This window comes from Anarhichas minor, unplaced genomic scaffold (assembly GCF_050575085.1).
Source record: "Anarhichas minor isolate MPS153535 unplaced genomic scaffold, ASM5057508v1 ptg000014l, whole genome shotgun sequence".
NCBI lineage: Eukaryota > Metazoa > Chordata > Actinopteri > Perciformes > Anarhichadidae > Anarhichas > Anarhichas minor.
In genome coordinates this window covers 10,282,618-10,300,504 of record NW_027466460.1, presented here as the reverse complement: position 1 = coordinate 10,300,504, position 17,887 = coordinate 10,282,618, and the positions used below count along the sequence as shown (strand labels likewise).

The following is a 17,887-nucleotide window of genomic DNA, read 5'->3' as shown; positions in this document are numbered from 1 at the left end:
GATGCTTTTAATGGTTTTATGTGAAGCACTTCGAATTACCTTGTTGTTGAAATGTGGTATACAAATAAACTTGCCTTGCCTTGCCTTGTAAAAAAACAGAAGTTATACATTTTGGGCTATGATGCATATTCAAATATGAATCAAAATGACTTCATAAATCAAACATTTTAATCATTTTAATTTACATTTTATTTTATAAAACGATTTCCAAGGTAACACTAAAAAGTAGCATTCATCAGTAGCCCGCCATGTGCCAGGTTGATAAGCAAACGCACATATTCAGAGGTAAACATGCTGTGCGAGGGCATGTGAGTGTATGCACACACAGTGCACAAATAAACAACTTCGCTCTCTTTTCAGATACACACACACACAGTGGAGTGCACACACACACAACATCGGACTACGACTTTGCCTGTCTCATTAAGTGTATTTCACTCTTACAATTATTAACAAGATTCACGGGATGAGCAAAACAGTTGACAGGGAGGCTCCAGAGTTTTCCGAATTGCCAATTGGTCCGGCCCATCCAAGCGAGTGTGTATGCATGTGTGTGCGCGCGTGCACAACGGGGGCGGGGAAGGGCTGCGTTGTGTTTCCTGTGTCGCAGTTTACTGTTTTTTAGAGCAAGAAAAATGGGCTTATGTAACGGTCATGTGATTTAGCCAGAAATAGTGGTGGGGCTACAGCTGCTGCCTCTCCTCCTGCAGCTCGGTTCCTTGGCTTTTGGCAGCAGCCAGACAGACACACTGTGCACTACTCCTGCTAGCTCAGAAAACAACTTCTGCTCAGTCCTACACACGAATACAAATACTGTACTGTAGATGCAACAAACGCGATGCACAGAATGTACATGTTTGAGCAAGCCGCATGTAAACAACGCACAAGCTTTCATGCCAGGAATTCCGGGTACTTCTGAAGAAATAAACGATGCACGACGAGCATGCAGGGAAACACAGATATACATTGACCTGCCACTATGTGCATGCACACAACCGTATATACACCATCTGAGATGAGCGCACAATTTCAGCATCAACACTAATAGAGATAAGCCGTGTACTGGGGTCATCGGGGGTCACTACACCACACTATACCACTCCATCTGGGTTGTGTTGTGAATTCCATGTGTGTGTATTCACAGTTTTTTTTTCTTCTAAATTGCCAAGTGGAGCAGCTTTGGCAGTGTGTGTATATGGGCATGGTATGTGTGTGTGTGTGTGTGTGTGTGAGCGAGTGAATGACTGTATGTGTGCACGAGCATGAGCCTGCCTGTGTGTGGGCGTATGGCGCTCTGAGGCTGGCGGACGTGTGGAAAAAGGGAAAAAAAGTGGGATGGAGTCGCAGGCGTAGAGAAGGAGAAGAGTGGAGGAGGAGAGGAGCTGTACAGTGAAGAACTAGTGGAGCGGAAGGAAGCGCTCTGAAATGGGAGATCATTGGGTTTGGCTAAGGGCTAGGCAGGAGGCAGGAGGCAGGAGGGATTCTCGCCATGTTAGCATCACTGTCAGGAATAGTCTAGCTGTAGCCAGTGTCCTGCGTCCAGCGAATATTAATACCCCCATGCCATATACTGTAAAATACACCATTAGTCATGCGTTCTAGAATGCGAGAGCGGAATAATCACAATTTCGCAGTAAAAGTCGTGAAATGTAGATCTCTGATATTGCCAGACATTTCACGGGTTTCTGTGTTGACCTACATTACAAAACAGTCTCTACAGTAGAATCAAACATTTACTTCTGTTCATTTAATCACATTCGTACAAATATTATTCCATATTACATAAGTTAGCTTTCTTTATCTTCCTCTTTATTGCTCCATTATCTTTTCTTTTTATCTTTGCTGCTCATCACTTTGAAATGATCACTGCTGCCGTTCTATGTTGTGTTCACCATCGTTCTGATGCTGTGTCCTGTCTTTCTGTAGGTCAGCACAACTACCTGTGTGCCGGGAGAAATGACTGCATCATTGACAAGATCCGAAGGAAAAACTGTCCTGCATGTCGCGTACGGAAGTGTCTCCAGGCCGGGATGAACCTAGGAGGTGAGGAGTCACGCCCTCATTACAAATTTGCCCTGTCACGTGTCTCAGATGTGACATTTGAGTCAGCCTTGCTCTGCTTATGAGAACTGATAGATGTGGAAAAGTAGGTCTGGCTGTAGTCACAGGAGGCCCAAGGGTGCTGAGTCATAGGATGTTTGTGTGTGTATGTGTGTGCATATAGTAGCCTATATCTGAGCACAATATGCATAATGCATATGCATGCAGGTGTAGATCTACAGTACTCTATATACGATGCCAGGTCACAAAGTTACAGTATTGTATTATGAGGTACGATGACACTGTAGTTGAGAGGGATTCGGAAGGAAATTAATTTATTTATTGCCACTGGCTCATTCCAATTCAGGGTCGCAGTGGCATATACAAGGCTAAAAGCATACTTGATAGGTCTTCAGTCCATTAGAGTAATTGAAATTACAAATGTTATGCTCCCCTAGGATGCTAAATTCAAACGAGAATGTAAATGTATAGAAACATGTGGTAGGGCTGTCAAAATTACTAAAATAAAAGGTGGCCAAAGGGGGAACATGCACACAACAGCTGCTGCTGTTGCAGAGAGCAGTTGAGGAGTTCACTGCTTCGTGCTTGGTAGTGAATTATTTGTCTTCTGAATGAATCCAAAGAGAAATATTTGCAAATTGGAATGACGTGGATCTACATCGGCGAGGAGAGGATTTAATAGATGTCTATGGAAAGGTCCTCAGACTAGCTTGTTCTGCTGTGCACTGTCATTTCTAAATGACTGTTTTTTATAATGATCATCGCCCAATTATCCTCCCCACTAAATATCATCTTACCCTAAGGCATATGAAACTACAACAAAGTTGCACCATTTTTGTGTCATGAAATGTTTAAGGATTTCATCTATTTGGATATGCAATGAGATGAAAGTGTGAAAGCAGTGAATATTGAATATCTTAATTCTAAATATTTCAGCACTGTTGAAAGATTCTGTGACTTATCTAAAAGTACTGTACAGTACTAGGCTACCGGTTTATGAAAAGTCTCTCATGTGCAAATGCACTAGAAATTTCTGCTGTCATGTCAAATCAAGTTTAATTAGCCCGATATCACATAAAAGATGTAAAGGGCTTTTACAGGCCCACAACAGCAACGGCTCCAAAGCTATCTTGCTGCGGCTCGAGTCCTTAATGAACTTAGCGATGATTTAGTAAATGGCTGCAGGAATAAGGTTCTCATTTTCACTCATTTTTTTCTGATGAAGTGATGATGTTAATGAACTTCATTTAACAGGATAATCATTTACTCACTTGTTGTTGTAGAAGGTTTAAATGTGCAAGGAAAACCCAGGTGTTCACAGAAAATAAACACATTAAATTAATGATGCAATGTAACAAACAAGAGAGGACTACTATTGTCTGTGGAGTAGGACATGTGTTTTATCTAAAGGGGGGGGGGGGGGGGGTTCTAAATCAGCAGTTAGATTGCTTGGTTAAAGTGCTCGTAATGAGGGCACAAATGTCTAAAAATGTCAGTGATGAGGTTACTCTTGTTTACATTTCATTCAACGCCTGTGCCTCTGAATGTTACACATTTATCCTCGAGCCAATCCGAACCTCGGATAGTACATCATAAGATAAACAAATGAGCACTAATTGGGAAAATAAATTCCAGAAAAGCACTTTACGATACATTTCATTTATTTATTTTGTATGACTAATTTCACTTTCTTGCATGTATTTCAGTCAACAAAACTAATGTTGAATGGATGTATTATTGATTAAAAAATACAGAGTTTCAACAGAGTCCAGTGTCCATGCGCAGGAAAGACTGGAGAGTGACAGCAATAAACTCACTCACAGGGGAATAAGAGCCTATGGTGGATGCCAGGTGGAAGGGTGGCCTTGTGACATGCTATATGAGTAGCAGTGTTGAAGTGGTGTTTGGAGCAGTATACATGAAGCAACAAGCATAGCAGAACAGAGCAAGAGAGAAGCCACAACAAAATACATCTTCAAAAGAGTGACGCTGTGACTCAATCAATCATGTATAACTCATGTAAAATATAAAATCACTCCTCTAAAGCATACACCAAGATCGAGGCGACGAGGGAGTGAGTGAAAACTATGAAAACCAAGTTAGATCTTGAGTCTGACATTAGATATACAGCTGTAGGTGATATCTGGGGTCCAGCCCTCATAAGGTTACCCTCTGACAATGAACCTCCAACAACTTGGTTAAAATGGATTATTTTTCACCACCATGTGTCATTCAGATACAGACACGTCACCTTAGCAGCAGGTAATTATTAACCAGCATATTACAGGCACAAAACATGACCTGGAGTAAACACATCTCTTTAGTGAAATGTAATGTAGTGTTGAAAAGCAGCAGATGACCATGAGTCATGAATAAAAGCTTAAGGTTGCCAGTGAGTGTTTGAGTAGCAGCGGAGAAACCCATTAAATGTCACCTCAGCTGTGTAGATCTGATTTTGATATTAAAGACAAGTAAAGAAAGCTGTCAGATTCCCAAATGGTAAAGAATAAAAAATATTTCTGGAACGCTGGCTAAATATCAAGTATGTGCGAAAGAAGTGAAAGTGAGTCCCAACTTCGAGTTTGCCTTGAAACCAATATTACGAGAACATAATTTCATGAATTAATTTCATGTGTAAAGGAGTCTGCCAATATACACTAGTATCAATTACTGCAGACCTGGGCAGTAGTATTATGGTAGTATGAAAAATCTAGGTATCAATACATAGTCACAGATGTGCAAAACTGTTGCAATACTTATTTTCAATGGTATTGATACAAGGAACCCAGCTGCGTCTCTTCTCTTTAAATTAATAATCTTAAATTGTACGCCCTCAATGTTGTGGACATTTTTCCTTGTGGTATCAAACATGATATCAAATATCGATTTATTTTTGGAAGATATTGTATCAAAGTTAAAAATCGTAACAACACTAGTGGTGGAAAGGTACTAAGTGCATTTACTTGAGTACACTTTTAAGGTACTTGCACTTTACTTGAGTAATTCCATTGAATGCTATTTAAAGTTGAACTTTTTGGACCACTACATATATTTGACAGTTTTAGTTACTTTGCAAAATTAGCTCGTTGATTCAAATATAGATAAACCTTATGGTACACAACTCTATGCTAAGCTATTCAAGAATAGATACAAATTCAAGTTTCCGCCACATTTACCGGATGCAAAATTAAAGTGATGAACACATTCATGCAACAATAATCCAATAACAATATATGATGATATAATGTCCCATTCTGCATAATGACTTGGCCTTACTGTTACTTTTGGTACTTTATTACTTGATCTTGATGCAGAACTTTTAGTACTTGTGGAGTATTTCTACACTGTTTTATTGCTATTTAAGTAAAAGATCTGAATACTCCTTCCAACAACTGGACCTGGGTAAAGTGAGTCAATCCAATTCAGCCAATAGCTAACAGCTAAGTACAAAAACCAGTACAACAACAACATCCTGCCAGGAGCAGAAACTTAGCAGCTAGCTAACAGATGCAATGAACAAATGAATTTATAAACAAGCAAACCAAGCGCCAAAAACAAAGCTAAAACACAACCAAACAGCCACCAACAGTAACATTAGCTGCATAGCTTACACACATTTGTCTTAGTTAGCTAAGAAGCAGTTCTTACTTTGGTGAGGTGAAGAAGCGATTCCACATCTCGCGACCTCCCGAAACAAGCGAGACAGGAAAACTCCAGCTTTCATCTTGAGGTCGATAGTTTGTGAATAAACTTTCAACAAACAGATTTTGGGGATAGCAGCTAACATTAGCACACATAATAGTATGCCAGCTTGTTAATAGCAGAATTTTTAATGAAGCTGTGTGGCAGGGGCAGAGCAAAATACACGACAGATCATTTAACTTAGAAATGCCTTGTGTGTGAGTGTAGCAGCACACCTGGAGTTGATTGCCTGATCAAGCTGAGAGGCTTTTTTTTAGAGATTGTATGTTTCTAGTCTTTGCTTGTTCACCATGCCTCGAAGATCCCCATCTACCTGTGTATGACTGATCAATACACAGGAGATTAAACATGATTATTGTGCTACACTATTATGTGCTTTTGGTTTTACTGGACTTTATTCTGTCATAACATTTAGAGTTAATAAGTTAACTTCCTTTCAGCACACCTTTAACATTGAAGTGAGAGAAAAAAAGCACATTGATTTAAAAGTAAACATTTAATAACAGACCCACATACTACATATTATATCTATATTTGTTTTTTTTAATCATACCTGTACAGTATCCATCACATTGTAATTAAAACTTCAGATTATGAATGTAAGAAATGCCACCACCGTCGATGTGTTAATGAGGGCTGTTGTGTTCCCCACAGCACGAAAGTCCAAGAAGTTAGGGAAGCTGAAGGGTGTCAGCGAGGACCTGCAGGGCTCTAAGGACGGCCAAACTGCCACAGGTGGCGGTGGAGGCGGTTATCTGTCGTCAGAGAAGGAGCTCAACGCCAGCGCTGCCAATGCCCTGGTGCCCCACGGGCCCTCGGTGATCACACCTTTTCTGCCGCCCTCCATCTGCAGTGTGTTGGAGCTGATTGAGCCCGAAGAGGTGTACTCTGGCTATGACAACACGCAGCCTGACACCACCGACCACCTGCTGTCCAGTCTCAACCGCCTGGCCGGAAAGCAGATGGTACGCATGGTGAAGTGGGCCAAAGTACTTCCAGGTTAGTGACCACTAGAGCGTTGGGCCTAAAGGCAGTATCAAGATTTTTTTACGCCAAAATTGGAAAGTTGAAGAAAGCACCTGCACAGATACGTGTAAAGAAAATAAGGTGTGTGAATTACATTTCAAAAATTACGTTTTGTTTATTAGATTTATATTCATTAGATTAAAATAGCTTGGAAGTGCAATAAATTGTATATTTTTAGCACAATACAATGTCTTTTACCAGGTGCATTTCATACATTTTTAATATTATTAATTAATGACTTTATTATTAACAAACAATTGAAATTGTGTCAGTTTTATTTATGGATATGTCAAAGCAAATGGAAAGTGATAAAAACAACAGTCTACTAAATCAGAAGGAGCCTATCCTGTTACTGTGGACCAGGGTTTCATGAAGATAACATGTAGCTTCACTTTTGAGAATGCAACACTGATCGTCGTGTCATGACACAGAGTTTTAATTTTGAATATTAGGTCGGGAAATTATCCTGTAAATCTTCAACAAGATTAGGAAGGGAATCCAATTTAACCATTAAAACAAATCAAGATTAAAATTTCCAAACAGAACTCATTTACATTATCGTTATCAGATGTTATGTTGAACAGAAGATCTGATGTCTCTCTCTCATTCATTTTTACCCATAAACTACATCACTAGAATAAAATAAACACACAACAAGTCCCCCTAAAATGCCAGTCAGTGGGAGTCATTGAAATATGCCTCACAGGTAGCTCTTTGAGGCTTTTTAATTTGCTGTATTGCAAATATTTGATACCTCCACGGTGTCTGCTTGCCATATCCGGACGTATAAATAGAAGGGGAGCCAGACACAAGGGTCAAAATGAGTACCTTCGACTTTCAGATATGCCACTGCCTGCATTCAGCTAACATTTGGATAAGGCAGGTCCAACACACAGTGCGACATGGAACAATACTGTCAGTACGACCCGTATGTTTGCAGGGAAGTCAGACTTGTTTGTCAATGGGAGCTACATTACTAACACATCCTTTTCTGATAGGAACCTTTTAAAGTTGCCTGGAAAATAAGAAATGACAGACATCAAACTCTACAATTTGGATTATCAAACAACCTTGTAATGAATACACATTGTCAAGCCAGGCATTTAGCAGACCTTTTCTGGAAATATGTATTTTTCTAATCATTGTATGTTGCAGATTGACATGCATATTGTCTAAAATAGTCCCTAAGCCTTGAAGTCACTAGTGTGTCCTCAGTTTGCTTATGTCTTGCATGAGGAGGAGTTTCTTGCCAGAGTTTGATTGAGAGTTTGGCAAGTTTCCTATCTGACTCTATTTTTGGAGCTCCATAGACAACACGCCAATAACTGGAGGCCTTGTGGGATTTGCATGAAACAAGAATGGGTGAATACTTCTCCGTGCTTATCGTGTCTCAACAAATATTGCCTCAAAAAAAAGCACACTGAAGCAAAGATACACGCTACGTAATACCCGTGAGCAGACACGCAGGTACACACACGCAGCTAAATAAATGCCTCTTAAGGCGGTGCTTAAGTCCAAATGCTTTAAATCAACGCGTGAGTATTGTCAGCTTGCTTTCTTCTCACCAGCTTGGTGTCTGCTTTTTTGTGTGTTAGGCTTCCGGGGCCTGCCCATTGAGGACCAAATCACCCTGATCCAGTACTCGTGGATGTGTCTGTCCTCCTTTTGCCTCAGCTGGCGCTCCTACAAACACACCAATGCACAGATGCTCTACTTTGCCCCTGACCTCATCTTTAACGAGTAGGTCCAAGCTTCCATATCTGTATTGTCCCACACACAACGTCCTGATGTTATTAAAGTGTACCCGTCCTGACATTTAGCAGTGGTCCAGATGTTAAATATTTTATGTCGCACGCATTTTTAAATTATTTTAACAATGTAACAAAGAGAACGGGTACTAATTACTAAGGAACAATATTTAGCAGATGCATTTCTGTGAATAGAATATATATGATATAAAATACATTTGATGTGGTCTGATGTCCTGCGGGATCCCCAACACACAAACATACAAATGTGAAAAATAATCATTTGTTTTTCAGGGTGTATAATTAGCAGATACGGTAATTGGTTGAACAGTCGGGCTTTGTCTTAGTGTTTAGTAGTCTCTGCCTTTTTTTAGCTGCTCATCAGATGCAAATTTATGCATAAACATCAATTTTGCAAGTGGAATTTGTAGAGTAAGGAGTGTATTTTTCTGCCATGCTATTTTGAGCTTACCATTTACATACCTGAAAACTATTCAAAGGGACAAAATGAGTTTTTGCGGTAATGACGTTGTTATTAGCAAGTCATGGTGCACTTAAAACAAGGTAATACTTTTGCACCTGATTTCTGGCACTTGGCAGGGAAATACTTTATGTACTTTTTGATGGTTCTTTAATTGCAGTATCGGCACAGGCGATCAAAGCACAGCGAGTGCAGTCAATGGCCCACTTGATCTGTGTTAATATGTTGGAACAGGAGAGCAAGTGGAAAAGAAGTGTGTGTGTGTGGGCCTTTTCTCGTTGGAGCTGTGGTGCATGGCCGCTGGTGAATTGAATGCTGCAGAATGAATCAAAAAGGAGAATAGAAGCCTCTGTAGGCCGCCTGCTGTAGAGGAGCGGGTTCAGTCTGGGTGCAGGTTTAAAAGCTCCAACTGATAGCTTGTGTAAGTCAATGTCAGTGGGTCAGTTTGTCCCAAATAAACAAATAAATAAACAGCAGCCATTGTGCAACACGGCTTCAGACTCCGTGTGGTTGTGTTGTATCACTGTGAGCTTAGTACAGTTGGTAAAGCATGAGATTGCCACACCAGAGATCATCTGGTCCTCAAATCAATTTAGGGCCAAGTGGATCACAGTTCTTTAAGAATGATGTGTTTGCTTCTGTGAGGTGACAACAGCTATTGGGGAAAATACTAATTTGCGATAGAGACTTTATGGTTTATGTCATTTGGCAAATTCAGTTTGGAATACGCTCTAACGGAGAAAAATATTGGAAATGCACACGCATTTATGTGACAGATTAATATGTATGCAGAGAAATTACGATTTTTTTACTCTGTATGCTGCCGTTGCTGCATGGGATGCTTTTACAGCAGGCCTGTCCTTATTGACGGATAGGCCTGGCACTCAGCCTGACAGAGGAGATGAGATGTCGACTGGTCTGGATGTCACTGCTTTCTTGTCTTTTTCGGGCTGAGGTGTGTTCCTTCCTTGTTGTTAACATTAAGAAGTCTATCCGCTGTTGATAATTCTGTCAGAAATGCACATAAAATCGGTCCATAACTTTGCGGAGTCCACTGAGCCTTTAGGGGGTTGGAGAGTGTACGCTTGTTTGCTTAGCTACTTAGTGCGTATTGACCCCGGAGCATAAAGGCATTTATTGAATAGACTGTCCGCTCACTCAGCTATGAGAGTGGAATCTGTCACTGATTGAGCTTGAATACTGCAAAGACAGATGTGCATTTTACACTCAAGACAAAGCAAGGCCGCGTTCAGTCTTTGATGTGCAAACAGATAAACAAAGGTAATTCCTTAAAAGTTCTGGGCACCCACTCCTGATTGAATTAATGTGCAAGTTGGACAGGCAAAATGTATACTATGCATAAAGGTAGAAATGAAATGCAACATATAGACATATATCTAAAATTGTACCTGTAAGTGTAAATGTCAGTCAGCTCACATGCCGTTAAGTCTAGTCCTTATTTGTCAATACCACTGCTGAGAAAACACTGTCCTTAGCTTGCAAACTGCAGTAACCGGTGAAAGATGATTTATTTTGTGTCACTTTTCCCCTACCAGCTCAGCTGTCAATCAAACACACACACACGGGCCCACTCACTCAGACAGCTGAAGGCTAAAGTAGCATTTCTGATGTGACTCACCTTTCTCTTTAAAAATAAATATTAACAATACAATTATTTTGCCCCGATATTTGACTGTAAAGAGGCTAATGACTAATTGTGATTTCAGTTTCAGACTTTTAAGGGATTGGTTTGTACATACTTTTCTGAACAAACAGAAATGTTGCTGGATTCTTCCAGCCAAAGGTGGAACTTTCCTTCCTCCTCGGTTCTGTGCTAACTTTCTGAATATTTGACCATAGAAACAGAGAAAGAGAGTTCGACACAGAGAGAAACAGAGTGAGAGCCAGACAGAGAGATACAAAGAGAGGGAGAAGGTGGGAAGGAGAGATTTCTGCCAGTTTTTTCTTTCCTCCCCAAAACCAGCAGCTCATTTCGGGCAGTGATTCAGCAAAATTGATTTCAGGAAGAGAGTGCGAGAGAGCGAGAGAGAGAGAGAGAGAGAGAGAGAGAGAGAGAGAGAGAGAACGTGTGGGGACTTTAGAAACTCCAGCCCAAAGTTGTATCAGATGAAGTTATGCTGCACTTTGCGAAACTGCTCACATTTACAATGCTGCTCAGCAGGGAAACAGGTCTGCTCCTCACCCAGACGACGTCACAGTTGATCAGTTATTTAGTCGGGCCGACAGACCCAGCCTTTGGTCTTGTTGTTCTCAGAGTGAAGTCTCCACCCTCACTGCCTATGTAATGATGCGGTTTTGGTGTATTGTGGGTAAAAACGCCAACTTCTTTCAAGTCAAGCCACACCACTTGTATTTAATTACTGTAGTCACAATGTGAAGGTGATTTATAGCAAAGAGAAGTGGCATCTAAAGCCAGCGATTCCCCTGAATCTGTGGCATCTGCAGAGCACATTTGTGATTGGCTCATGCTTCATCCCCACTAATGTTTTCTTTCCTGTTTTTGTGAACTCTGTGACGTAACCGAGATTACTCCGCTGATAAAATGTGTGCGAGACAAGAAGGGGTTGTGAGAAAATGCCATGCACGACAAGCATGCGCAATTGCGGAGCACACTTAAGGACGTCTTTTCAACACAGACGTGTAGTTAACATATGAATAATACACATCCTCCTTAAGTATGATTCTTTGGTGGATAGGGTTAGATATGGTGTCTTTCTTAGGCTGCCTCAGCCTTAGAAAAGTGGTGCATCTGTGCTGTGATACTGTATGCAGAGCTCTGCAATATGGGGGGATTTGGTATTCTGCTCTTAGCCCAGACAAGCAGGATCCTCCTCCGCACCGTGTGGAAGTATTTCTTTCACAAGTATTGTGGATTGTAACTAATACTAACACAAGAGTTCTGAAAGAAATGTGACATTTTGTGAAGATAAAAAAATGTTTCCTTTGTCACATTCCCCTCCCTCCTCCCTCTCTTTCTCCAGGGACCGCATGCAGCAGTCGGCCATGTACGACCTGTGTCTGGGCATGAGGCAGGTGAGCCAGGAGTTTCTACGACTGCAGCTTAACTACGATGAGTTCCTCTCCATGAAAGTCCTTCTGCTTCTCAGCACAGGTAGGCAGTAAGCTACAGGCCCTGCAACAAGCACTTATTTATTCATTATATACCCACTTGCTCACACTGCTTTTTTTCCATGACCCGCAAGCACAAATTACTAACTGTATAATGAAATGTCATTTGAAAATTATTAATAAAAAAACAAAAAAACATTACGTACTCAACATCAATTCCAAGCAAGAATTAATTGAAATTTCAGGCTATCCATAACTCAAACTGACTAACAAACAATAACAAATGGCTGTAAATGGCTATAACGTGTGCAGACTAGACAATACTAATAGAGACTGCTCTTTAATACCACTTTGGACCTTTGTTCCTGATAACAACCATCACATTTCACGGCAATGACTGCACTGTAATGTCCCAGTTAAAGCTGAGCATGCAGACATCGTTTTTTTTTTTCAAGCAGCTTCCCAACATTCAGAGGAGGATGCTGCTCCTTTCTTCCGATGCTGCATTCTAAGTCATCCCAAAGACTTTGTCGTCCTCTTTGAAAGCACGAGCTCCTCGTGAGAACGCGTGTCCCATGAATAGGTGGATACTCCGTGTAACTGTGACTCAACCACTATGGCGGTGCAGTTGGAGGCAGGATTCACCAGAGTCGACAGTAATGACGTTTTAAGTCCACTGATAATCTTTAGTTTGTCATGAGCAGGAGAGGTGTTTTTCTCTGCCTTTACACCACATACTGTACATGCAAAGGTGCGATGCCTTCAACAGCCTGAGCCTCTCAACGTCTCCCACATTCCTCAACCACAGGAAATGTATTGATGAGGTTTCTTGTGTTCTGCTTCATCCTCCACACACCTTGAGAGTGCTTTGGCAATGTTCATATACATTCCTGGCACAATTGTGCCTTTTTTAAACTCTGTTCGATTATCATTCCTGGTAATCCGTTAACATGCGTAACAAGCGTGGAAATAGACTTGCTGCTGCATGCACCCTGTTTGTGTAGCAAAACACGTTATATGCAAATAGAGAAAAGAGGAGCAGTGACTTCTTTTTTTTTTTCTCCATTCTCTGAGCAAAGGCTACTCTGTTTTACTTTGTTTCATTTTTGAAATTGCTGATGGATAAACAGAATATGTCTATCACTCACTAAAGACTGCGCCCACAGGCGAGGATGTGTTGGACCAAGTAGCTCAGCTAGTTTTTTTCCACCACCACCTCAACACCCTGTGAGCTGCTGCTTTCAGTTCAATAGCAAAACAGTTAAAGGTGCAGTGACGGCAGCTGTGTCATAACTTCACCGTCCACACCCACTTGCAGCTATAAAAAAGAAAAAAGAAAAAGAAAATATGCGCGAGACCTGCTTTTCTTATTTATACATTTGCTTAATGCAAGGCCTTTATCTTTGAAGAGTCTGCATTCTGGCCCGACTTCAAACTCTTTGAACTTCAGCACCAGCGCCAATCAGAAGAAAGACTCATTGGCAGAGTTTTTATTTTTGAGTTACTGAGGCCTCTGACAGTGGTGCGTAGATTCTGGACTCAACCGTGTTACACTTAACTTCATCCTAGCATCACAAGTTCTTCAATTTGACTTTATAATCCAAAATGAGTTATAATGAGTGCAACCATAGAAAAAGCTTATAGTTCTATTGGCATTACAAGCAATTAAAAGGTCAAATTCGCACTTTAAATGCAGTGCTGCAGTCTAGATATGTGCTGGAAGTCTTTCAGTTTATAAACCCTAACCAGAGCTAATAAAGGCTATTATTTGGATGATTGGCGAGTATATTGATCAGTAAAAAATAAAATAAAAACATGAGCTTCTTGTGAAGTACTTACAGTTGTATACATTCTATCAGTAGATAGTTAAACATACAATGTATCCCTGACAGCTGGTATAAGGTTTGCTCTGGCTTCATAGTACAGAGGTGGAGTGAACGCAGACACAAACTCAGTGTTGTTGAGTCATGTTGGAAGCGAGGGAGCTCCAGCTGGACTTCAGCTATTGGATGTCGGGAGAGACGAGGAACAGAGAGAGTACAGAGAGGATGGGAAAGCAAGAGGGAAAAGGGAGATTTAAAGAGTGAAATCAGACAAATGTTGACAGGGAGAGCTTGTGTTGGTGAGAAAGAGACAGGTGCATAGCTATAGGGAGAAAGAAACAGAATACAAAGGGGTAGGGGAGTTGGCAGAGCTGGTCCTTCTGTTGCCATGGCCTCCCTCTCCTCTTCTCGCTGGTCCTCTGGAGATTTTCCAGAGAGTCCTGCTGTACTTAATAAAGGCCAGTCAAGCACCGGGCAATTCTCCAAGACCTGCTATTTTCCTTCACTTCCTTCAAACCCAGGGCTGATTTAGTCCAAATATAGCGGTTAAATACCAGGGATTGGAAGAAAATAATCATTCAGTGCTTTTAATGTGCAGCAGAGACATTCCTGTACCTGTGAGCAAATGTACGGCACTGTATGGAGGCTTGACAAAGATTTCAGCAAAAGCACTTAAAGCAGTCCGTGTCTGGATTTTCTGAGGCGCTGTAGGAAACTCTCTCTGTTCAATTTATTCCGAAGTAATGCTGGAGTAAAGGAGTAACGGCGTAAATGTTTACAGAAGAGTTGTCAGAATTTGTCAGCTGAGCAACTACTACGGAGTCACTGAGTGTGTATGTGTGCCTTTGGGCTGGTTTGAAAAATGTTGTGTTACATAGAGAGAGAGAGAGAGAGAGAGAGAGAGAGAGAGAGAGAGGGAATGAGAGAAGCAGAGAGAGGGATGAAGAGAAAAGAGAGAAGGGCTGTTATTCCTCTCTGACCTTGGCTAAGGTTTCATTGAGCCTGTGGTGTCTCATGACCCTGTTTGGATTTGGTACAGGAGCAGTGGCCTGCTCGAGCCAGTTACGCTCCTCACCTCTGCACAGACACAGATAGTACTGCTGGATTATCTCGATCTTTCTCTTACCAAACAGCCTCATTCCAGGCGGGGCAAGTGTACAGTATGTTAACCGAGGTAATGGCTGCATGTGGCGTGACACGTTTTACAGTTAGTCACGCAACAGACGGATTGTTTTTGAAACCCTATAATCATTTTTAATCTACCAGTCATTACTCTCTTGGGTTATTGTTCCTGTTAGTTGCTGTAGTCATGCTCAGGGCTAATTGTAGAATTACCCAGTGTTGAATCTAAACCGAGAGCCACCCTGTCAGCTCGGTATGCACCAGCAACCCAGAGCAGGAAGCTGCATCACCTTGAACGGCATTGCTAATGGCACCTCCGAACTGCACGAGGTACGTTTGCCTCTTTATGTTACGTGCATTAGTAAAAGAGCTTTCCTGGGCTTTTGGTACAGCTGCATACAATATGGCCGGCTCGAAACAGCTCTCTACCTGCAGCAGCGAACATCCATTTGACACCAACAGCGGTGGTGTAAATGCCCTATTTGGCGGCCGGTCATGGCAACGCCCCTTAACGGCAGGTCAGTTTCTAATCAGGGCGCATGTGGGTCAGTTGGGAGGAGAACAAAAGGTCCAAATGCGGCCCTGGGTTTTAGCACATTCTCATCATGTCAGCCATGACATGAAGCACAGAAATCACAGCCTTTGCACCGGGGTCCACTCTGTTTTCATATCTGCTTTCCTCAACCTCGTGTAAGGCATGCTTGAAGCTGACATGAAGCAGGCTTCTGCTTATTGCTATTCATTCTGCAGAACTCAATAAGTCCCGTCAGTTACTGCTTTCTGCCAGCGTTGTGAATGGCTGTACTCGTTTTTAAAAGGGAGGTCATTTAAACCATTAGGGCCAACGATTTCACTCATTCTGCTGTAAAAGATACTTTTCTGAAGCAATAATTTGTTTGTAACTATTAAATCTGTATCCATTTTCTTTCATCTTATCATTAACACTGGAGTGGGAGTGGGCGTTTTGGATAAAATCTTCTGTCATGGTGTGTGTGTTGTTATATTGTGATATATATATATATATATATATATGTTTTGGGCTAATACAGCCAATTATATAGTTTACAAATGAAGGTACGTACAGTACAGCAAATTGATATAAAAATCCTTTTATCATAAAACATTCCCACACTGATTTTAATTAAGCATTGCAAAATACGACCCAACACACCCAGAGGTATGGCTGCTGAGGTAGGAACAGTATTGAAAAATCTCTTGCCGGTTGACAAAGTCATGTTGTGGGTCATCTCAGTATAAATCTATCATCATATCTATAGTCTTGGCTGAAGGACAACCGAGGGCGTTCCCTCAGACTGATTTGAGGTGTGCTCTTTGAGAGGCGAGGTGTCTTTTAATCTGGTAGCCAGCAGCGGAATGTCATTGAGCAGCTTTTGGCAGACGTCCATATCTGTGACTTTGTTCTCCTGCACAGGGAGAGAGAGAGGAAGCTATTGCAGACATTTCGATGCATTCTCACGGGTGCAGTTACCGTATCTCATGATTCTTCACGTTTGTCTAAATCTCTCCCATTACTTTTTTTTTTACTTTAAATGCATCGTCCAAACCATTATGATGTGAATGAAGGTTGGAGTAATTTAGGAGCTCTGGTCATTGATCAAACGTCTTGATGAATGAGGTTTGGTTGACACAATGATGAAGCTCTTTAACACACATAAGAAGCGCTGTTCCCCTGTTCTTGCCGTCACTGAGATAACTTTGAATCAATGCCTTCCAGTATATTGTCTTTCATGAATCAGTAGCTACACATGAACTAATGAGCTCTTCAAATGGTGAAAGTGGTTTTAATGAGTCGCTAAATAGGCTTAGGTTGTCAACACAGGAAAAATGTCCCCCCCCCCCCCCCCAAAAAAAAGGGTACCGTGTGGGAATCCGCCCGTAATTTACTGATCACCTCTAAATTACCCTTTCCACGGTTACACATTTCAACGTTAAGGGAACATACCGGTGGTTGTGCATGGCTTGGTCCATTAACTGCAGATAGTGTTGATGGTAATGGCTCTTTTCTAAAGTGCACCATACATTTTTGGACGTATGCCCTACAGTGCAGGCAGCTATCGGTTTTCACTCTTTTCTGTATGATAGGAAAATCACATCAGAGAGACTTGGAACTTGAGAAAAGTCAACCACTACTGTGAGCCTAGTTTAGAATATTAAATATTAGTAGACTCATTTTTTATATTCTTCTATTATCTGTTTTTTTTAAGCATGTTTACCATTATATTTCCAGGTTTGATAGCCAGACATCATAGCTAACAAATCAAAATAGTCAATAGTCCCTTATTTTAACTGCATTAACTCACAACTATATTCATAGTTCATCTTAAAACAACAGACAACTAGCAGCAGGCAACATGGATCAAAAGCTTTATCACAATATAGTTTTCAATTTTAAAATGTGAATCCCACTGACATAAATTAACATCATAATCCAAGAGCAAACCCCCCTCGTGAGGGTCTGGGGGCTGCTCACCAAACCTGCAGCCATCACTTAACAAGTAAGAATCAAGTCATTTAGTTGGGCCTGTATGGATTAAAATATATCTCATATTACTACCTAACCTCAATCAACACCTCTCACTCACCCATCAAACGGATCGATCGCACGCACGCACGCACGCGCACACACACACACACACACAACTCAGTCTAAACCTATGTTATTTTCCTCAGTGTCCTTATGTCCCCTTTGTTTTCGTCCCTGCCTTACTTTGTATAATCTCTTGGCTCGTATATATGTGTTTATGTATTTGTCTGCACTTGTTTTGTACTCACTTTTCTACACAATAAAAAGAACAGGAAAAAAAAGCAGAGAT

The 17,887-nt window shown here is 41.2% G+C and overlaps 1 protein-coding gene across 1 annotated transcript in view; it reads left to right on the top strand.

Moving 5' to 3' along the window:
* Positions 1–17,887, top strand: part of nr3c2 (nuclear receptor subfamily 3, group C, member 2) — a 69,697-nt gene that overhangs the window by 45,727 nt on the left and 6,083 nt on the right. The window contains exons 4-7 of the mRNA XM_076091405.1: positions 1,927–2,043; positions 6,418–6,762; positions 8,385–8,529; positions 12,021–12,151. Of these exons, the coding sequence (XP_075947520.1) occupies positions 1,927–2,043; positions 6,418–6,762; positions 8,385–8,529; positions 12,021–12,151 (738 nt within the window). The remainder of the gene's footprint in view (positions 1–1,926; positions 2,044–6,417; positions 6,763–8,384; positions 8,530–12,020; positions 12,152–17,887) is intronic.